This window comes from Bos javanicus, chromosome 22 (assembly GCF_032452875.1).
Source record: "Bos javanicus breed banteng chromosome 22, ARS-OSU_banteng_1.0, whole genome shotgun sequence".
Classification (NCBI taxonomy): domain Eukaryota; kingdom Metazoa; phylum Chordata; class Mammalia; order Artiodactyla; family Bovidae; genus Bos; species Bos javanicus.
In genome coordinates this window covers 16,783,707-16,806,946 of record NC_083889.1, presented here as the reverse complement: position 1 = coordinate 16,806,946, position 23,240 = coordinate 16,783,707, and the positions used below count along the sequence as shown (strand labels likewise).

General features: G+C 42.0%; 1 protein-coding gene across 1 annotated transcript; it reads right to left on the bottom strand.

The window, feature by feature from the left end:
• Positions 1 to 8,598: 8,598 nt before the first annotated feature.
• EMC3 (ER membrane protein complex subunit 3) lies at positions 8,599 to 23,238 on the bottom strand. Its single transcript, XM_061396228.1, has 8 exons — positions 22,890 to 23,238; positions 18,403 to 18,460; positions 17,970 to 18,063; positions 16,453 to 16,557; positions 15,658 to 15,739; positions 13,591 to 13,670; positions 12,748 to 12,830; positions 8,599 to 9,139 (listed from the first exon to the last, which is right to left on the bottom strand). The coding sequence occupies exons 1-8, from the start codon at positions 23,042 to 23,044 to the stop codon at positions 9,011 to 9,013; spliced, it is 786 nt and encodes a 261-aa protein (XP_061252212.1). The 5' UTR covers positions 23,045 to 23,238; the 3' UTR covers positions 8,599 to 9,010.
• Between the last annotated feature and the right edge of the window lie 2 nt (positions 23,239 to 23,240).

The window sequence follows — 23,240 nt, the reverse complement described above, 5'->3', positions numbered from 1 at the left end:
GTGCAGACATCTTTGTGCACATGCACTGGTGTGCCTATCAGATAATCTCTACCCGAGGCATGGGTAGGTCAGTGTCTCTGCGCATTTTCAGGTTGGTCTGTCAGAATGCTCCAGGCCCCTCTTTGGACAGTTCCTGATGTATTCAATGGCCACCATAAGGCTCAGTACATTAAGGAAAATCCATAGAAGGAATACATGTGGTCATTAAATATGATGTGGGATCTTTAATGGCATGGAGACATGTCGAGAGTAGACTTGTTTATTTATTTAAAGCACAGTCATTCGAGTTATAATATATGCTGAAATTGTCCCAATTCAAGCAACATAGAAACGTTCAAAGAATACAGGAACTGTCTTATCTTTGGTCTCTCCAGCTCTGCTCCCCCTCCCCCCGAGATGTACCCATTGTTAACATCATACTTTTCTTTGCATCATATAAAAATATATATGTGCATGCATTCCTACAAAAATGGGATCATACTATGCGTATTGTTCCATAAGCTTGTTTTGTTTTAAGCAGATATATGTTGGAAACATTTTGAAGGCAACACATACTAGCTCGGCCCTTTCTTTTCATTAGCTGTACAGTTTTGCATGCTGTGGATGTTCTGTTAATTTGTCAGACAGCCCCAGTATTCCCCTACTGATGAGTAATCAGGTGATTAACAGCTTTTTTTTTCCCCTAGAAGCAATACTGCAATAAGCATCCTTACATACTAATATATATATTATTATATGCTGATACTCTCATTTCTCAGATAATTATTTGTATGATCCCATTTTTGTTAATATCCATCAATCAGTCCACCACCTATCCTATCCCTAAATATTAGAAGGTAAATAGTGATTGATGTTGTGTGTATGTGCTCCGTCATGTCCAACTCTTTGCAACCCCATAGACTGAGGCCCGCCAGGCTCCTCTGTCCGTGGGATTTCCCAGACAAGAACACTGGAGTGGGTTGCCATTTCTTTCTCCAGAGGATCTTCCCAACCCAGGAATTGAACCTGTATCTCCTGCATTGGCAGGCAGATTCTTTATCACTGTGCCAACTGGGTTACTAGGACACGACTGAGCGACTGAGCACTCATGCAGATAGTGGTTGATATAATTTTTATCTAATTTTGCTTTTCTGTTTACCAATGTTTTATACAACCATGTATTTCTTTTGTAATCAGAGGTAAGAATGATAATATCATTTTAAAAAGAAAGAAAGAAAATCCTTCCTAGGGTTGAGCTGAAGTATCTGCCAGTGTTTTCCTATCTTTAGCTCTCACAGAAAACCAACACTCAGCCCTTAGATGTGTCTGACATGCTGTAGTGTGAAGAGTGGTCAGTCTCTGCTGCTGCTGCTGCTGCTAAGTCGAGTCAGTCATGTCCGACTCTGTGCGACCCCATAGACGGCAGCCCACTAGGCTCCTCTGTCCCTGGGATTCTCCAGGCAAGAACACTGGAGTGGGGTGCCATTGCCTTCTCCGGTCAGTCTCTAGTAGCTGGTAAATGGCGGAGCCTGAATCTAGCTTTTCTGACTCTGGGGGAGAGTTCAGGCTTCTCCCATTTTACCATATCATCTGACCAGCTTTACTATTTTTTCTTGTGGGAACCCCTTCAGGATTGTAAAGTCATCTGTTATTTCTCTAGGATTTTCTTCTTCCAGGCCAAACCCTTCCAGTTCTCTAGCCTTCCCTTGAAAGACAAGGTTCTGAGATCTCACCATGGTGACATCTCTCCTCTGTTTGCTTCTTACCAGGTCAACAATATTCTCTTTAAAGAATGACTCTTGGAACTGAGAGAATAAAACTGAATGTTCACCTCCCCTTTCCTAGAGTCTACTCCTCTATTAATATGACCCCACCAATTAATATGCTGAAGTAATGTTTCTGGCAGCCACATCACTTTATTCTCAATATTGACCAGGTCTTCCCCATCTCACTGTGTGCAACTGGTTTCTTTTTTCTTCTCTTGGACATATCCCATGGCATGTGGGATCTTAGCTGTCCACCCAGGGATGGAACCTGTGCCCCCTGCAGTAGAAGTGCACAGTCTTAACCACTGGACCACCAGGGAAATCCCTGCAGTTAATGTTTTGATCCTCACTAGAGGATTCTACATTTGTTTGTTGCTTATCTTATCTTGTTAGATCTAACCAGTTGTTCTGATTTTGTGGGAAATTATCTAGATCCTGATTCTACGTATAACAGCTAGTGGGCATTTTTTGGCTTTGTCCAAGATCTCTCTTCTGACAGTACGCTCATGTCCTTTGAGGGGCCTCTGTCTTTTCCCCTGGGGGCAGTCTTGGTGGGAAGGCAGTTCTAGGGGCCTATTACGGAAGCTGTGGGATCCAGGCCCCTCCTTTCAGTGCCTTATGGGAAAACTCACTGATGAGTCTCCTTTGGAAATGTCAAGATTCCCTCAGCCGGTTCAGGGCTGGCTTGATTCCTTTCCTCAGTTTCCTCCAAGGAGGGTATGGTTTGTGTGCTTGGACCCCAATTCATGCCTTTGCAGAGTCTCACTGGCTTGGCGGCGCCCAAATCCCCAGTTCCCTCAGAATCATCAGGCTGCTGCTCCCCGGCTGCCTCTCTGGAGCCCCAATCCCATTGTGTTTCCAAACCGTGGATTGGTAGGGGCTTTGAGATTGCAGACAAAAGCAAGGAGATTATGATCCCTTTGGCCAGAACCCACGATGAAAGCTGATCCAAAGGAAAGAGGAGACTGGCTAGGGGTGGAGGTGAATGTTAAGTGGGGAGCATGGGGTGCCATTCTGGCCCTAAAAGCTCCTGACCTCATCCTGGAGAGGCTGGGACAGCAAGGATGGGTGGGGGATGATTCCAGGCATAGCATACGGCGTATGGTCAGTAGCTGTTTATCAAGCTCTTAGTCTGCCAGGAGCTGTGCTACACATCTTACATGCATTATTCTTTCTAAGTCCCGACAACACCCTATATACTATTTGTTTTTCCAGTTAGGTTTTGTAAAAAATATGTGTTTATTTCTGGCTGTGCTGGGCCTCTGCTGCTGCACACAGTCTTATTCTAGTTGCAGTGAGTGGGGGCGACTCTCGAGCTGTGACGCACAGGCTTCGCAGTGCGGTGCCTTCTTTTGTTGCAGAGCGCAGGCTCCAGGGTGCATGAGCTTCAGCAGTTGCAGCACGTGGGCTCAGTAGTTGTGGCACAGGCTCTGTTGCCTCGCAGCACGTGGAATCTTCCCACGTCAGGGATCAAACCTGTGTCCCTTGCACTGGCAGGTAAATTCTTAAGCCTGGACCACTAGGGAAGTCCCCATAACCCTGTATTATTATTTTTTTATTTTTAATTGGAGGACAATTGCTTTATAATATTGTGTTGGTTTCTGCCATATCAACATGGGTCAGTCATAGGCTTACAGATGTCCCCTCTCTTGAACCTGCCTCCCATCCCATCCCACCCCTCTAGGTTGTCACGGAGCACCGGTTTGAGCTCCCTGAGTCATACAGCGAGTTCCCACTGGTGATCTATTTTATATATGGTAATGTATGTGTTTCCATGCTACCCTCTCAATTTGTCCCAGCTTCCCCTTCCCCCACTGTGCGCACAAGTCTGTTCTCTGCCAACAGCTTGATACATTATTATGCTTTCCATTTTACAGCCAGCAGGCTCAGGCTCAGGGAGGTTATGTAATTTGTCCAAGGTCACACAGCAAGTAAAAAGCCAAACCATAAGAGCCAGTGATCTTAAGAGTGATGACACTATCCTGCCCCTCTGGAAGAATCGCAGAGAGAGGAGAGATGAAAACCACAGGCTTTCTCGGTGGCACTTACTGTGCTAGGAGTTTGAATCTGAAAATAGGCCTCCAGCGCTCGCTTCGGCAGCACATATACTAAAATTAAAAACAGGCCTCTGACGGGATCTCCGATGAAAGGAGAGCCAACCACCAGCTTTGGGAATTTTTGAGAGCTCCTAATCCAGAGTACCTTGGAAGCTCCCAAGGAAGGGGAGAGAGAATGAAAAGGCAAAGGTGAGTGACAGCCAGGATGAAATCTCCTGCTTGGACAGGACACTTGGCTGGCCTTTCTGTTCTGGCGAGTCACTATGGTGGGAAAGAGCAGAGAAACAAAAGGCAGCTTGGGAGTGGGGCTCAGGGAGACGGTGCTGTCTGGCAGACCTTGTCTGTTCTCAGCCACTGTCTTAGCTGTGAGGGCAGGAACAGTCACACTCCCACATTGAGCCTCAAGGGTTCCTGGAATCTTAATTCATTCTTTCTCAGATTTTAGCCTCCACGGATACCAGCTAAATGAACCCTATTTTTTTTTAATATATATTTTTTATTAGTAAGTCTGATGAACCAGTACACACTGTAAAAATCAACTGTCCTTTATTTTATTCCCTCTCACTCCCAATTCTTTTCAACTCTTTCTGGTAGTTCTGATTATTTCTTTTGTTTTTATATGTATTTTCTAATTGTCAGACTTATATTGCTAATTTTTTTTTTCAGCTTTAGGTTTTACCTCTTGACTACTACAAAGGAACGCGAAGATTTAGCTCTTATATTGCCTTCCACATTTTCCTGTGCCGCTTTTGTTTATATCATCAATCTGCATTTACAATAGTCCAACCACGAAACAAATTATCCAAGCTGAATCAGGAGTGTGCTATGATTATAATTCCTTTGCTAGATGTTCTGCTTTTCCTGGGGTAAGTGTGGCTTGGGTTTTCATTTACTTAATTGTCTATGCATCTGTCACTGATTCCCCATAATCTTTCCTTGAAGACAAAAACAATCTGAAGATTTGGTCTCCCATCCCAGGTGAGAATACTTTCAAAAAGGCTTACCGACTTCGATAACAAATACGTAGTGTCTTCAACAAACTAACAGCTTGGAAAAAGCAGGGGAAAGGGAAAATGTTATGAGACTTGAGTCATAGCAGTCAAATGCCACGTGCAGGGCCCTTGTTGGGATCCTCATCCAGACAAAGCAAGGACACGAAGGTGCTGGAAGATAACTGGGTAATTTGAACATTGATTGGGCCTTAGCATGGACTAAACAATAAACTTGTTTGGACTCGGTGAATAAGGGTATTATGGGTTATGTTTTATCATTTCCTCATCTGTTACAGCTACTTACTATTTATATGTGAGATGGTATCGTATCTGACATTTACTGTTGAAACACTCCAGGAAAAAAACAAACGGGCTTGGACGATACATGAAAGATTGACAAAATATTGATTATTATTATCAGTGAAGGGAGATGGGTATGTCCTTATACTATGCTCTCCACTCTTGTGTATGGTTGAAATTTTTCATAGTAAAAAGTTTAAAACAAAAAAATTCACAAAGAAATGGAAGAAAGGAAAAGATTGCACAGGGCTGGCTGTGCAATTGGTGAGCTGGTTGTAGAAATAAAACCTTTTACGTATTGAGCACTAGCCCGTTTTGTGTCTAGTACGTGTTTTGGGTCTAGTACATGGATATAGAACTTGGGTTTCTGAAGCCTGCTGACCTTCCCAGGCTCCTCCAGAGCCTGGGAGATGGGGATGGTGGGACCAGGGTGAGCACAGGGTCAGGAGGAGGGCTGCTAGGGCTGCTGTTAAAGCACAGGAGAGGCTCAGGGACATGCTGGCATGCCCGACACCCCTCTGCACCCAGCGTTCACAGATGTCTCTTCCATGCCCTCCTCATACATCCTGGATAGTCTCCAAGAGCCCCTCGTAGCCGTGACCTTGAGAGATCTTGATGTCAACAGCCAGGGGCTTACCCTCACTTAATGGGATGTAATTCACCTATTTAAGGTGTTCTATTCAGTGGATTTTATTATAGTCACGGGGTTGTGTAACTATCACAAGTACAACATTTTATCATTATCTTTTATTACTGAAGTACGGTTGACTTACAATGTGGTATTAGTTTCAGGTGTGAAGCACAGTGATTCAGTTATATACACGATTACACATTTGGTTGATGGCTATTTGGGTTGTTTCCACTTCGTGGCGGTTATGAATAATGCTAGTTTGTGTACAAGTTTTTGTGTGGACATATATGTACTCATTTCTCTTGGGCTATCGTCTAGGAGTGGAATTGCTAGATCATATGGAAACTTTGTTTGAGCTTTAGAGGAACTGCCAGACTGTTTTCCATAGTGGCTGCAGATCTGGGCTGGGAAAGGAATGGATGGGATAGAAGCGGAGAGTAACGGGGTGGTGAGTGGGGAGACTGAGGCCCAGAGAAAGAAAGTGCCTTACATACAGCCACACTGAGGCAGAGCAGGAAAAGTGGGGCTAATCATCTTGACGGCCTCAACTCCACCCCAGCAGCAAATCCCTTCCTACCAGTCCCTCCCAAAGGTTCTTGAAGTAACATCAGGATGAAGTGCGTGTCTGAGGAGTGACTTAGAAGCTCTCTGCCATCTGGCCTTGCCTCTGCCTCATCGCATCATGTCTTTTTTGTGTATTTATTTGGCTGCATTGGGTCCTACTTGCAGCACACGGGATCTTTAGTTGAGGCGTGTACTGTGGCATGTGGGATCTAGTTCCCTGACCAGGGATTGAAACTGGGCCCCCCTGCATTGGCAGCACAGAGTCTTAGCCACTGGACCACCAGGGAATTCCCAGGAGTGCTTTTCACTGCACTTACGGAGCTGGTGTCTCCGTGAGAAGACAAAATGCCTGAGAGTAGAAAAAAGCAGACTTGAGAAAGCAACCAGGTCTGGATGGTATCATTTGAGGCCCTGGCTCCAGCTACACTGGAGTAACTGACCACTGGGCATTTTAGTTTTTGAACCAATTTACATTAAGAAAAAAAAACAAAACTGCTTAACCCAGATTGAGTTCTGTCAGTTGCCACTGCAGTATTCCTCACACAGTAATCCCCCATGCCTCCCACATGTAGCCATGCCCACCAGGCTCCTCAGACCACACAGGGGAACCACACTGGCTTTTGCCTCTAAGCACAGGTTTACCTGCTGTCCTCCAATCCAAGTCATCATTATTTTTATGAGTTGCGTTTTGCCACTGACTGTCCATCTTTAGTCTTCCATGCAAGGTGCCTTTCATACCACCATTATCAGCAAGTGGACATTCCAGGTTGCCCTAAATGGTTTTGGGTGCTAAGACCAGGTTGATGGTAAAGCTGGAATGCTCACCTAGCCATCTGATCCAAATTAAACTCCAAGCAGACATAATAAGCAGTGTTCCCTGAACTTGTGTGCTGGTCCTGAAAAGACCTTGCCAAGACAAACTTGGCTTTTCCCTTTGACTTGCTGGTGCCAAGGACATACACATTTACCACCGTGATGGGTGAGAAGAGTCTCACACATTTTACCCACCCAGCTTCACTACAGGGAAAAGGACAGACTGTGTGGGTCAAGAGGCAGACCGAGGACACACTGTAGCAAAGAGGGTCCTACACTCAGTCCCCGCACTCTCCCCATTCCTGCCTGATTCGGGCCTTTCTGTATATCCCATGCCACTCCCCACTTCGTCAGGAAGCAGTGAATTGTAGACATTTTCATCTGCGGGCCTTGGCTGGTTCTCTTCCCTCTGCTTGGGATGCTTTTCTACACTGCAGAACTCTTTCAAGACTCAGATCAAAGGTTAGCTCCCCTGGGAATCTTTGGTCCTTTAATATTTTAACAACTCTTTTAAATATTAGCATTTCTTAACCTTGGGTCAGTGTGTCACTATGAATAGGCTTTAAAGGGTCTATCTGTGCTCCTGGGGTTACCCTAGAGGTCTGTGCCCATGTCTGTTACTCTGGCGGCCAGGGTCAGAGAATCCATCAGATTCTCAAAGAGGTACTGTGACCTAATGATTAAGAACCACCAGTTTCTCATGTGTCTCTCTTATGAGCTCCTGAGGACAGAAGTCCCATCTTTTCCATTGTAGACTCTCCAGCACTGGTCCACAATACATACTCGTAACTGTTGGCAGAAGGCTGTGAGTGACCCACAGAGGGAATGTTTTTACAGCAAAGACAAGAAAACAGAATAATTTGTAGAGTCGAGTTGTTTGTTCTTGATTACAACATTCAACGTGTAGATTACATTCACCTCTTGGTACCGAAAAGGCCCTCTGCCACCTTCCTGGGACAGTTAATCCAGAGAGAACTATTCCTGGGCAACCCTTACCTCTGTGTCCGCCAGCAGTCACCCTCTCTCCCTTCTTACAACCATATGTAAGGTCTCTCTCATCCAGAATAACTTGGACATGGGGTCTTTTGTTCAGTGGAGTAGCCATGTATAGTACAGCTCTACTGATTTGACAATGGATTTAATATATTATGAATTCCAGATCAAGACCTCACATTATTTAACTGCTGAAGTCTTTGAGGATACCAAAGGCATTTGAGAATCTGGCAGTGTTGCAGGGTCACCAATTTTTACTTGATAGTATTAAAACAGAGAGAAGGTTTGCTAAGTCTGTCCTGGCCCTGGGTTATTTACTCTGAAAAAGAGCTTGAGTAAGGTTTTGACACATTTGCTTTTCATGTCATTTGCAGGCGCAAGATGAACACCACAGAGAGTTTCATTTTGTCTATCCATTGGTCTTAAATTTTCAACAATGAAAATGTATTATTTGTGAAAGGGAAGTTTACTAACAAAAAATTAAAGGTGAAATGCCAGGTGGATGGATTCCAAGAAAACAGGAGTTTACTGAGGTTTAAATGTCAGAATGACTGCACATAATAATTAGGTTTAATTAACGATGCTTTTTCCATAGACTGAATTTTCGCTGTTTTTTAATATTATCACTAACTTGAGTGTCCCCCCTTTCTCTTACTTTTATTACTAGAGTCACCAGAAGGAACATTTAAAATATTTAAAAAATAGCTGTTTCTGGGCAAGTCACCCAGCATACACTCCTCATGTTTCCTCTGGGTTCAAACATGAAGGGGAGCCTGCCTCAGACAAGAACAATCCTTGCTGCACCCCCGCCAGCTCATGCACCCCCTTTTCATTCCAAGAGGCTCCAGCTCAAATGAAAGTTATAAGGTTAAGCGCGACTCCGAGTTCCAGACACAGCTAGCCCCTGCTTGGTCTTCAAAAAATAGAGGTCTGTAATTCCTTTTTGAACATGCCTTCGAAATGGAGGTCTTTGGCCATGAGCTCCTCTTCGACATCATCCAGCGCCCATTGGTGATCCGTCAGTTCCAGAGCTTCCCACTCTGTCTGCAAAGGAAGAGAAACATGGGGGCAGGGAGGGAAGGGCTATTATAGGAGCAGTGCTGATGTGCTCAGGCCTCAAGCGGGATAGAGCTCTGCACATGTGACCCTCACTCAGTCCTATGAGGGAGGTGCTGCGGTGCCCTCACCCACCCCCACCCCTAAGTTACAGACAGGAGACTAGGCTAAGAAAGAAACAATCTGTTCCGGTCCCTGGAGCTGGCAACTAACTACACTTCTCAAGTATTCTATTAATGTTGACTACTTTTGCCTTTAATTAGTAGGTCTTTAAAAAAATGCTCTACAAAACTTAATGTGCAATATAAATGTTAGCTCACAGGTATGGGTTTTAAAAAATAATAATTTGCACAATCCATCCCTTCAATGTGTGCAATTCAGTGGCTTTTAGTATTTTCATAAAGATGTGCAAGCATCATACTATGTAGTTCCAGAACACTTCTGTCATGGCAAACACACTCTATATCAAACAGCAGACACTCCCATTATCCCCTCCCCCAAGCCCTGGCAACGACTACTTCATTTTCTGAATCTTGTCATCTTTTCTGGATGCAGTATGTGGCCTTTTGTCACTGGTTTCTTTCATTTAACATTAAAAAAAAAATTATTTTGTTGAAGTATACTTGATCTACAATGTTGTCTTGGTTTCTGCCATAATGCAAAGTGATTCGGTTTAGTTTTTTTTCATCCTTTTCCATTAAGATTTATAACAGGGTATTGGTTATAGTTCCTTTCTCTTAGCATGTTTTTACGGTCCCTCTCTGTTGTGGCATGATTCAGCTCTTCATTCTTTTTTTTTTTCTTCATTCTTTTTTATGGCTAATGTTCCACTGCATACATTCCATTGTCTAGACATTGCATTATCTGTTCATCAGATGATGGACATTTGGATTGTTTCTAGTTTTGACTATTATCAGTAGTTTTCTGAACATTCTTGTACTCAGTTTTTGTGGGAAAATATGTTTTCAGTTCTCTTGGGTGTTTAGCTGAGAGTAGAATTTCTGGGTCATATGGTAAGTGTGTTTAAGTTTTTGAGGAAAGACTAAGAACCGCGTTGCAAAGCAGCTGGACAATCACCAGCACGTACGAGGGTTCCAATGTCTCTACATCCTTGTCAACACTCGTTATTGTCCATCTTTTTTATTATAACCATATGAGTGAGTGTGAAGTGGTATCTCACTGAAGTTTTGATTTGCAAAACCCGCGATGACTAATGATGTTGGGCATCTTTTCATGTGCTTAGCTTATTGGGTATTTGTGTGTCTTCTTTGAAGAAATGAATATTCATATCCTTTGCCAACTTTTTACTGGATCATGTTTATATTGTTGAGTTCTAAGAGTTCTTTATTCTGAATCCTGGACCCTTACCAGATATATGATTTTCAGACACTTTCTCCAATTCTATGGGTTGGCTTTTCACTTTGTTAATGGTGTCTTTTGAAGCACAGAAGTTTTCATTTTGACAAAGTTCCACTTATCTATTTTTCCTTTTGTTGCTTATACTTTTGATGTCATATCTAAGAAATCATTGCCTAATCTAAGGTCACAAATATTTACACCTATGTTTTCTTTTATGAGCTTTCTAGTTTTAGCTCTTATATTTAGGTCTTTGACCCATTTAAAAACTTTTATTCAAAACATTTTTTATTGTGGTAAATATTAATATACATATGACACAAAATTTGCCATTTTTAACCACTGTTAAGTATACAATTTAGTGGCAGTTTTTAGGTTCACAATGTTGTGCAACCATCACCACTAACTTTTTCTAAATTTTTCATGCCCTGAAACAGAAACTCTGTACACAATAAACAGCAAAACTATTCTTTCCCTCAATGAACTGTTTTGGCACCTTTCTCAAAAATCATTTGATCTACATGTATGAGCTTCTATTTCTGAACTCTCAATTCTTTAAAAACAAAACAAAACTTTTTTTTATTTATTGGCTGCACTGAACAGCATATGGGATCTTAGTTCCCTGGTCACAGATCAAACCTGTGCCTCCTCCACTGGAAGCACACAGAGACTTAACCACTGGACCGTCAGGGAAGTCCCTGCTGAATGAAATATCAGTTCTGTTCCACTGATCTGCATGTCTGTCCACACAGTCTTGATTACTATAGCTCAGAAGTAGGTTTTCAAATCAGGAAGTCTTGAGTCTTCCAACTCTGTTCTTATCCAACATTGTTTCGCCTGTTCTGAAGCCCTTTCACTTCCGTATTATCTTCTGGATCAGACTGCTAATTCGCACAAGAAAAGCTGGTGGGATTTTGAGTCTGTAGATCAACAGATGCCATCTTGATAACAGTAAGTCAAGACAATATGTACATGGATATATTTGCATTTATTTAGGGCTTCTTTAGTTTCTTTCAGCAATATTTTACAGTTTTCATGGTACAAATCTTGCTGTTTTGTTAAATTTATTCTTATCCTTTTCGATACTATTATAAATAGAATGATTTTCTTAATTTCTATTTTTCAGATTCTTTATTACCAGTGTGTAGAACTGTGACTGATTCCTGTAAACCCTGCTGAATGTATTACATGTAATAGCTTTTTTGTGGATTCCTTTTAGGATATTCTATATAAAAGACCACATTACTTGCAAACAAAGACAATTTTACTTCTAAAACTTTTTTTTTTTTTTTAATTTTGGCTGCACTGTGTCTTCACTGCGATCCATGGCCTCTCTAGTTGCAGCACGTGAGCTTGGCTGCCCTGTGGTATGTGGGATCCTAGTTCCCAAACCAGGGATCGAACCCAAGTCCCCTGCATTGGAAGGCAGATCCTTAACCACTGGACTGCCAGGGAAGTCCCTACTTCTTCCTTTCTAATCTAGATGCTTTTTCTTTCTTTTTCTCGCCTAACTGCCCTGGCTAGAACATCTAGAATAATGTTGAATAGAAGTGGTCATAGTGGACATCTTTTGTCTTGTTCTTACCCTTAGGGGCAAAGCTTCCAGAATAAGTATGCTAACTGTGGGTCCTTCATAAGTATCTTTCATCAAGATGAGCAAATTCCTCTCTATTTCTAGTTTTCATCATGAAAAATTTGTGAGATTTTGCTGTGTAAAATTATATTGGATTTTACAAATTCAAGAATCATTGTATGAAAGGCTCAAATAATTTAGATTTTATGGGGGGGCAAGCCACATGGCCTATGGGATCTTAGTTCCTCCACCGGGGATTGAACCTTGGTCCTCGGCAGTTAGAAGAGTGTGGAGTCCTAACCACTCGACTGCCAAGTATCCCAATTTGGATTTTACTGAATGAAATTTATATCAGGTCCAAAAAAGTTCAAAATATTCCAAATGTCTACCTCGTATCTCTGATTGGGGTGTTTTTATAACTTCATTTGCACTGTGGATTAAATTGGGTGAGCATTTAAAAACCACCAAAAGTACCAAGAATCTCTAACTTACTTATCAGATGATTCTGTCTCTGGAATAAGAGACATGTAAATGAAAATACATCTTTGCTAAACTTAAGATGATGGAACCATATATATAGCACATTCACTTAAGGGAATTCATCTTTAAAAGTAACTCTGGTAACACCTTTGAGCCTCAGTGAAGCTGGGAAGAGAAGTGAGTGTACCTTAAAAGCTTTGTTGGTGTCTGCGGGCATGGCCATGGCTGCGCCAGTCATCTGCTCCTGCATCATCCGTGATTGGTCAGCAGCTGCAGCGTAAGACACACCCCAGTGAGTGCCAGGGCACAGCAGGCACCCAGGACCCTCAGGGAAGAATGGTTCTCACACAGCACTTACAGATGCTTGGCAGTGGGTTAGAGGACCATGGGACAGTTCACTGACTGGCCTTGTCACACACTTTGTGAAAGTCACTTTACCTCTTGCAAAAAATGGACGTGATAACAGCAGGAGAGAGAAGATTAACTAAAGGAAGCTCTAACCTTTATTTCAAATGTAAATAACACGAGCAATAGCTATGAGTTACTGAGCAACACCAACATGCCAGGTACTTCACTAAGTGCTCCATGTATCTACCTTATCTACTCCTCACAGCAAACCCAGAAGTCAGTTATTAAGGTCCCTAATTTTACAGGTAGGCAAACAGAGCACTGGTGTGGTTAAGTAACTTGCCCAGGGTCCCAGCTATTTAAGTAAGAGAGCCAGGACTGGTACTGGTCTCTAGTCAATGGGCGAACTGATCAAACCAGCCTTCTCTCAGCTTCAGGCTTACATTGCTGGTGCTGGATCCCTCATAGGAGGGTATCAGACTCTGCATAACTAAATACTGTCCCTGTGATTAATGAGATCTTCAGTCTGACCTTGCGATGTTTAAGACTCTTTCAGAGTACCTCAGAAACTTAGGAATAAGTTTAGGGAATGAAGCACCATATTTCACTCTGTTCAATACAACTACATAATCACTCTGGCCCTGGTATGAATGACTCAGCTATTGAAGTAATTGCCTCTTACCATTATCTTGGCCCAAAATCAGAGAGTAGATGCTCCGAAGCCCAAAGACGTTGAGGAAATACCAGGATGCAGAACTCACCCTAGGAAGCAAAAGTGAAACAATGTAGGTAGCTATTTCAGAATACACTAGTTCACACACTCTCCCACCCGAAGTTGTTCAGAGTATGTAAAGGAATCTCCTGGGGTCAGCCAATAGTCATCCAGAGCACAAACAAAGAAGAAATACATGTTATGAAGGCCATGTTACAAATATTAATAGTTATAGCTCTCTGCAGGCGAACAGCTGAGCCTTGTGGACAGACTTGGGTCAAACCTCAATTCTTCCACTCACTTCAGAGAGTTGCCATGAGGGTAAAATGAGTTAATATATGGAGGTTAACGGCTCCTTCTTTGGCATTCAGTAGCAGGAACTGAACTCACACCTGGTGGGCTTCATTTTATCAAGGTATACAAGTTTTGTTTAATTATCCTGCCTACATAGTGGGTTTTCAAACCATTTATTATTTGTAATCATGACAACACACACTTGTTATTGATGTATGTATATAATACACGCAAATAATACTGAAGTACGTAAGATAAATTGAAAGAGGCCGCCTGTCCTGAATCCCATTCTCTAAAGAAACCACAAGTGTTAACAGGCTTCATATTGAAGACTGTAGTGACTGGAAAAGCCATTTCAAGTTTTGAACTATATCCCAAAGCTCTCCTTAGGTTAGGTTTCCCACCTTGCCCCAGTGAAGTTAATATGCTTGCATATAATAAAAAACTAAAACGAGTGTCAGAAATGATACAGAGAGAAAGGACCCACGCTTCATTCTAATACTTGGGTCACACTTATCTGTACATAATCTTTCAGATTGGTAAGCTAGTTCATATGTGGTTCCAGGCTCCTTTGTCCATACGAGCATGTCAGAAACATACTTGTCCAGGTGCTGAGAAAAGATAAAACAGCTTTTCTCCACCCCATGAAGTTTGTGTTTGGCCCACAGGAACCTGGAAGGCCAAAGCTGAACAGTCATGCTACTTGTAGGAAGTATAGCTTTTCTCCTCTGGGGGAAGTGTGCACGGCCAAGACTCTCCCAGCGCCGGGTCTATCGTGTCCCTCCCAAACAAGCACAGACTGCTCCAATGGGGAGTCAGTCAAGATCAGTCAGGCAATGACCCCCAACGCCCATTCTCCTCCTCCTACTGTCTGGCTGTTTTATTTTATTCTAGTCTACTCAATTTTATTTTGGCTACGCTGGTCTTTGTTGTGGTGTGCAGGCTTCTCGAGTTATGGTGGGCTGGCCTAGTTGCCCTGCCGCAGGCGGGATCCTAGTTCCCTGACAAGGGACTGAACTCATGACCCCTGCATCGGAAGGGGGACTCTTAACCACTGGACCACTACGGAAGTCCCTGTCTGGTTTCCATTAGATGCTAGTTTCTGGGAAGCCAGACAAAATAGTCTTGGAGAGACCCCATGAAGAAGCACTACTGTGTTCCCGAGGCTGCAGCACTGTCCTAAGAGCTCTTCATATTTGGGGTTTTATTACTCTGATATAAAAAAGAGAACAGTAAATAAGACACAAGTGCTGGATTTGGACAGACTTGTGGTCAAATCTCAATGGCTCCACTTCATAGAGTTGCTACGAGAATAAAATAATATATGGAATGTATTTAGCACAGTGACTGATACCAGTGAAAAGAATTAATGTTGTTTTTGGAAGTAATGTATTTTGAAACAAATAATACCAACATCCACTTCCATAAGCTCCAGGGCTTTATTGTTAAAAAGTCTGCTTTGGCCAGAGTTCCTGCCTTTAACTTTTTTTGGGGTGGACACATCTACTTTTTTGAGCTCCTAAGACCCAAGAAACTAGGGGAAAGAGCTTGATACATTCTCTCCTTTTGCAAGAAAACTCATGTAAAAGTTATCAAAATCTGTGGCATTCTGAGTGGAGTTTCAATGAGAAAAACTCCAAAAACCTATTCCAGTGAAGCAGGCAAACTGGAAATCCTGTTGTTTAACAGATCGCTGTTTTAGATTTTGGTTGGTGTTTTTACTCAATAGAAGAAAGTCCTTACCAGGAGGCATCTAATGTTAGTAGTTCAATTCCTTGCTGTAGCATAGGCTTAAAACGGAGGGTCAGTGGAAACGGGACCTTGGCTGCAGAAAAGAAAGAGAAAGTTCAGAATCACACCCAGCTTCCTCTGTAGAACGGTTTAGTAAGTGTGATACACATATTTCCCTGAGGAGGTGGGAACTCTGTACCATACAGTGCTTAGAAACTTATTTCCACAAAGAGCCGTATGCCACTTCTGAAGGATTAACACTCAAAAGTCACTCTATTCTAGTTCTTTGAACACCACCAGCTTCTCTAGTGCTTAAGAAGTAAGGGCTCAAACTGAGCTGTGCCCCAAAATCTGGAAAAGAAACCAGCACTAGTCTGTTAAACCCAAAGTGGAATATATACACACAAAGAACTATATTACTGAGACACCAAGTTCATTTAAATCAAAGCGGCTCACGAACAAATCGACAACTGACCCCAACACCTCAAAAATGAAGTCAAGACAGAAACAGGCTTCCCGTACTCCTACTCACTGGGACACAAAACTAGTTTTGGATACAAATTAGTAAGCCACTCGTTCAAGTCCCTTAGTGAAAAAGCTCCATGTCATGAATGTATGAACGCTTTGGGATAAGAGCCATGAAATTAGAGCATAATCAATTTTTTGTTCAAGAACTGTTAACAGTTTCCACTCGAGAACACAGGACCCGGGACAGTAGTATGTCAGCAGCACCTGGATTTCTGAGTAAGGTCATGGGAAAGGATCACAGATGAAGTAAACCTGAAGTCTTCTGAGTCTGTAACTTACTTGTGACAAAGCCTGAAAACGTCATGTTGATCCATCCACCAATAAGAATCATAGGCAGGACATTGGTGACATTGCCTTTCATCATATCTGTGAGCATGGTGGGATCTAAGACAGAAAAACAAGCAACCAATAGCTGTTACCACAGTTGGTAGGGATTTATTCCTTGCTTTCTGTAACTTTTTACTTTACTTGACAAAATTAATACAAGTAATACAAGTTCATTGTAAAAAATTCAAACGACATAGAAACATAGGATGTGGACAGTTCCTCTGCCTACTGTCTAAACACTTTTAACCGTTGTCTATTCTTCTATCTTTACATGTCAATACAAACATACATATATACTTATACATGTATATACACAATGGTTTCTTTCTGTATATATATACATGAAGGAATACTATGCTTACTATTCTGCTTCTTAATTTAAAAACTTAACATACTGTGATATATTATGTTTCCATATTGGTGTAACATGGCTCATTATTTTTAATGTCTGCATAGGCGTCCACTGTGGTCACACTCATCACTTCTGGTTAGATCTATAGATTGTTTATTGGCAAAAAGAAAAATGTTGTGAACAACTTCCTTGTACATAAATCTGCAAATTTGTGTAAGTGCTTCTGTGAGAGAAACTCTTAGAAGAATTTCTGGGCCAAGGGATTTGACCATTTAAAACTGACTTTCAACAACAGTAAGAGGACTTCATTTTCCATGACCCTGACAGTAGCAGTTTTGGTCAAGCTTTTCAATCTTTTCGAATTTAATGGGTTAAGAAGGACACCGTGTTTTAATTTGCATTCCACTGATTTTAGTGATGTCAAGTATCTTTCCATATATTTTATTGGTCTTTTGTTTCTTGTAGGTTTGCTAAAAGACTTATTATTGAAATCAATTCCAGTACCTTCTGTCTGGGTTTATGATACTGGTTATCTAACCTAAAGAAATAGGTACTGAAATAAATGGATAAGTAAAACCAAATACTACGTTATTTTTGTTTTACTTTAAAGATGCTGTGTTCTTCACATGACTGGGATCAGAGGAAGTAAGAACTCTGTTAGAGGAAAAACTGTAGGGGGAGAGCAAGCAATCATGTCTGACAAAGAAATGAATCACCGAGGGAAGCATTTAGGCAGAATCTGGGAGTCATCTGCCAGCAGCAGGATTGCACTGGGTGGGACCTGGGACTGGAATGCTTTCCAGCTGTGCCCCTCAGAGCCCTGGGTCCTGAGGAACAGCAAAGGGGAGACACCTGGGGACAGGGGCCCTATTCCCCGTCCCCTTAGCCGAGAGGTCTTGCTTTTAATTCCACTTTATACAGTGGAGTTCCCAAGGTATAAGATTTATTTGAAAAAGAGAATCCCCCCTTTTGTAGATCCCTGTATCCGATGATCTCTAAGTTCCCTCAGATTACTGTCTTATACTATTTAAATTTCAAATAAAAGGACATCCTCCCTGCTCATCCCACCATCATGTTAAAAATCTTCCTTAAAGATGAGAGAGGGGAATATACATACCAGTCACAGGAGAAGGCGGCACAACCTTCCTTTTAGTTTTTTTGAAAAATCCATCCTCTGGGTTGTTGAAGTAATATTTTCGTGTCAGGAAAGACTAGTAGAAAAAAGAACTTTTTAAGTCTTAAAACTGTGACATAGAACATTGTCAAATTATTCCCCCGAGGTTTAGTCAGAAGGCCCTTGGAATATGCTATTACACTCAGAGCTGGCAGCCTACTTGGCAGCCGTCCTGACACTTTAGCTGAGTCACATTTGAAAACAATTTCTCAAGAAGAGCAAGGTCACAATGACAGCAAACACCACTAGGCCACAGCTTAATTACTGACTTGCCTGCCTTCAGCTTTCCCGGAAGAGTCCCCTTATAATAAACATTCAGCTATCTACTGTCCTCAACAGTGAATCGTGGAGCTTGTAATAAAAGATAAATGAGTACCTGTTTGGGAATGTATTTTCCATTTTCCCTGAGGACTCTGCTTCGAATTAGGACTTGACTGAAGGGAAAAAAAACAAAACAAAAAAACAAAACCAAGACAATGAGATTTTTAAAAGTGAAACTCTAGAAGAAAATGAGAGAATAAAGTAGAAAACCTATTTAAACACAAGAGAAGGCCTATTTGGCAATAGTTCTGTGTGGAAACTTTTCAAAATACAAGTCTCCTTAAAACCAACAGGACATACTTAACCCAACACTCAGCTTTCCACAAGAAGTTTTCAGGAGTGACTCTTTCTAAACAAAGATTTCTGAGGAAGGCACATTTGGGACATGACGCTTTTTCTTACTTTATAATGAGCTAAGAAGGAACTTTTCTCTGAGTAAAAAGAGTAGCAGTTGGATGCTACTCAAAAGACCTGGGGGCAGAAGGGAGGAAGGGCAAGGATAAAAGAAGGAAGTTTAAAAACAAAGCAAAACCAAAGAAATGATTACAGGGCTTGACAGGGTTGTTACCTGACAGACAAATACAAATTCTACTCAGGGTGCAGATGTTGGTAAGCTCTCAGTAGATACTTACTGAATTCATAAATGAAATTATCTGGTGATATTTGAACATAGTTGATTCTTACAGATAACAAAGTGTACCAAGCGGGCAGTGTTAGAACAAACATCAAACAGAAGAGATCAAAACGCTAATTTTTCTAGGTTGTTTTAATGAGGGGAGGAAAAAACCTCCTTAATGGAAATCCTTCTTAAAAAGTGAGACAAAACAAAATGCTATAGACACAAGCCTAAAGAGTTGAGAGGTGATATGTTCCATTCCCTGGGAGCTAGACTAAAGCTATTCATAATGTGGCCTATGTCGCAATGCTGGTCTGTGGTGAGGTAAGAACAGACACTGAGACTAAAGGTTTAGAAACTTTTATAGCAATCTGACATTGTCCAAACATCCAAATATGTGATCAAAAATTTTTTATCAAAGCACCAGCCTGTGACAGACTGAACATTCAAAAACCCAAACCGGTCCTTTACCCCAGACAGTTTAAGTAGCACTGGGTCTAGAATAATGAGTAAAAATTTAAGCTCTGGAGTTGGACAGATGGGTTCAAATATTGGCTCTGCCACTTGTTAACTATGTGATTCTGGGTGAGTGCCTTAAATTTCCTACACCTCCATTCATATTGTACACAATAACAGGCTTATTCTTGTTGAATGAATACTTCTCGAGCTTCTGGGTGCCATGTTAGGTGACATGAACAACAGCGATCAAAAAGCAAGAATCTATCTTGGACTGCCCTGGAGGTCTGGTGGTTAAGAATCTGCTCTTCTACTGCAGGAGGCATGGGCTGGATCCCTACTCAGGGATCCTGCATGCTGCGGCCAAAAAAAAAAAAGGCAAATATCTCAAGGAGGTTAAAGTCTAGTAGGGAAGAAAAACAATAATCAAATAACCACAGGAATAAATGTCAAATCCATCTGTTACATGCCAGGAAAGAGAGACGGATAATCTGAGTGTGTTAACAGGGGGATGTGACTGAGTCTAAGTCAAGGTCTTGGAGAAAGCTTTCCTGAGGGGCTATGATTAAGCTGAAATCTTAAAGACGGGTAGAGACAACCTTGGCAAAGAGCTGGAGCATGGGCAAAAGCCCTGAGGCAGGAGTAAGCACTGTTGTCTCTGAGGACCAGGAAAACGCCATATGGGTGGAAGCAAGAGGACTACAGAAACATGGTGAGACAAGGCTTGAGAGCTTGGCAAGAGCTAGACTATATAAGAGAGTCTCAGTGCTATTTTTTAAAAAAATTGTGGTAAAAAATATTAACATAAAATTTACCATCTTAACCACATTTAAGCACACAGTTCAGTAGTGTTAAGCATATTCACACTGTTGTGAAACAGATCTCCGGAACTTTTTCATCCTGCAAACCTGAAACTCTATTCCTATTGCACAATAGCTTCCCTATTCCCCATCTCCCAGCCCCTAGTAACCGCCATTCTACTTTGTGTTCCTGTGAATTTGACTATTTTAGATACTTCATATAAGTAGAATCATACAGATATTACCTTTTTGTATCTGGTCTCTTTTGTTTAGCCTCATGTTCTTAAGGTTCATCTGTGTTGTAACCATGTGACATGATTCCTTTCTTTTTAAGGGTTCCACTGTATTATAATCTTTATCTTAAAAGCAAAAGGTTGGGGAAAAGGAAACCCTTGTTGGTGGGACTGTAAATTGGTACAAATTTATGAAAAACAATATGGAGGTGCTTCAAAAAAATAAAAATAGAATCACATTATATATACATATATATAATATATATATATATGTAACCCTGTGTTCATTGGAGTATTAGTCACAATAGCCCATATATAGAAACAACCCCGAGGACTTCCCTGGTGGTCCAGCGGTTAAGAATCTGCCTGCCAATGCAGGGGACATGGGTTCAATCCCTGGTCCAGGAAGACTCCACATGCCATGGGGAACTAAGCCTTTGCACCACAACTACCGAAACCCATGAGCTCTAGAGCCTAAGTGCTGCAATTCCTGAAGCCCGAATGCTCTGGAGCCTGTGCCCTGCAACAAGAGAAGCCACAGCAAGAAGCCCATGCATCACAACTAAATAGCAGCCCTTACTCTCTGCACACAGAGAAAGTCTGCACACAGCAAAGAACACCCAGCACAACCCCAAATAAAAAATAATTTTAAAAAATCCTGAAAGGATAAAGACAACATGATATATGGGTGGACACAAACACCGGAACATTAATTCAGCCACGAAAAAGAAGGAAATCCATTCACTTGCAACGACATGGACAAACCATGAATACACTATACAATGAGGCAGACCCAAAAGGACAAATACTGTGTGATTCCACTTACTGAAGTACCTAAAGTAGAATGGTGTGTCTCAGGAACTGGGAGAGACAGAAATGAGTTCAATAGGCTCAGAGTTTCTGCTGGGGTCAGGAAAATACTGTGGAAGTGTACAGTGGTGGCAGGTGCACAACAAGGTGGATGTACCTCACGGCACTGAACTGTATAGTTAAAAACAGTCCAAGTGGGGCTTCCCTGGCGTCTCAGTGGTAAAGAGCCTGCTGCCGACGCAGGAGACATGGGTTCAGTCTGGTTAGGGAAGATCCCACATGCTGCAGAGCAACTCAACCTGTGTGCCACGACTACTGGCCCACTTACAGCCCGTCTTCCGCAACGAGAGAGGCTAACGCAATGAGAGGCCTGCGGACCGCCAGCAGAGAGTAGCTCCTGTTCTCTGCAACTAGAGAAAAGCCTGTGCAATAATGAAGACCCAGCACAGCCCAAATAAATAAAATTAAACTTTAAAAAAAGAAAAAAAGAAAGTGGAAAGTTTTATATGTATTTTACCACAGTTTTTTAAAGAGCAAAAAGCAAATACTAAAGGATTTTAAGCTAATTCTTCACATATGTCATTTAAGGTGATTACCACTGTACAGTGGTAGCATACCCTGAGCACTAAAATAATAGTATTTCCTATCTTCCCTTTACATGTTTTATCACTTGGACTAAAACTCCCTGAGAGTAGGGTCTTGTCATATTTTGTACCCCCTAGCATACAGCACAGTGCAGGGCACATGGTAAGTCGTCAAAAAAACCTTGTTCACTATAGAGAATTCAGGACTTCCACAGGCTTAACAGAAATTCAGATAGATCTCTATTTATACTGCTGAGCAATTTTGCAGATGTGGGGTTGAGAATCATGTGAGGCATTTAAACCCTGAAATAAGGCCAACTTAAATTATCCTATAAATTTTAAATACTCAGTTTCTCTTAAGGTCTGCAAATTCTACAAGAATTTTTGAATTTTGCATTTTTTTCCCACTAGTATCTAAAAATAAGTCCCTGCTCAACTAAGCACAACAACACAACAACTGGCAATAAAGCTAAAGTTTATCTTCTGCCGTCGTAATTTGCAAGTGAAAAACATTTTCTTAAAATAAAACTCTAGTTTTCCAAGTCAGTATTTTTCAAACTGGAGTTTCACATTCTTAAAGATCTATTTGTTTTTACTTTCCGAAAAGTCACTATTCTACAAGCTTGAGAGTCACTTTTTACATACGTTCTATTCCCAAATATGGTCTAATGTTTTTTCATTTATATATTTCTCCATTTTGGTTTAACACATTTTAGAAAAATTTTAGTAACCTCGGAGGCAGCAAAACCTTAATTATGAAACCAAATGTCCCATTTGTGATCATTCAGGCTCATGGAAACTTATACCGTATCTAGAGGAATGTTTTACAGACATCATCTAAAATTTAGTTCCCACTCCTGCTCTATGAGGCATGTCCTGTTATCATCCCCATTTCGCAGATGAACAAGTGAAACACAGGGGTAACTCAGCCAAGGAAACTCAGCTAGTGGGGGCCTGATTAAGCCGGGCAAACTGACATAACCCCTGTGCTTTCTTGCCCAAGGTCACGAGAGTGAGATTGCCGGAGAGGGGAGGGCGCTGACCTGTCGGAGACTTGTTCCTGGGTGAGCTTCTTGTCGCTCTGCAGCAGGATGGACACGTAGTGGCGGATCATGCCCACGAAGAAGGTGATGATAACGATGGGCAGGACCACCCAGAGACGGATGTTGGAGTCAAGCAACAGCTCCGGCCCCGCCATCTTCACAGAGTGGGCTCCCGGCCGAGTGTAACCGGGTTTCTTTTCGTCGGGGCACCGGGTCCTAGTTGAGGCCTCCTCTGGGCCTTCTCACCGTCCTCAGCCAGGCGAGACCCGGACCCTACGGCGGCGTTGTCCCTTGAGTCCTGCCCCAAGCCGGGCCGCCGGGCCGCCCACTTCCGGCGCGGACGTTTTACGT

Excerpts from the sequence above, each read along its gene's own strand:
- EMC3 (XM_061396228.1), bottom strand. The coding sequence starts at position 23,044 with ATGGCGGGGCCGGAGCTGTTGCTTGACTCCAACATCCGTCTCTGGGTG. Across the intron at positions 13,671-15,657 it reads CTAACATTAGATGCCTCCTG|GGTGAGTTCTGCATCCTGGT; the intron begins GTAAGGACTTTC and ends TTTGCTTCCTAG. Across the intron at positions 12,831-13,590 it reads GATTTTGGGCCAAGATAATG|CTGCTGACCAATCACGGATG; the intron begins GTAAGAGGCAAT and ends CTTACGCTGCAG.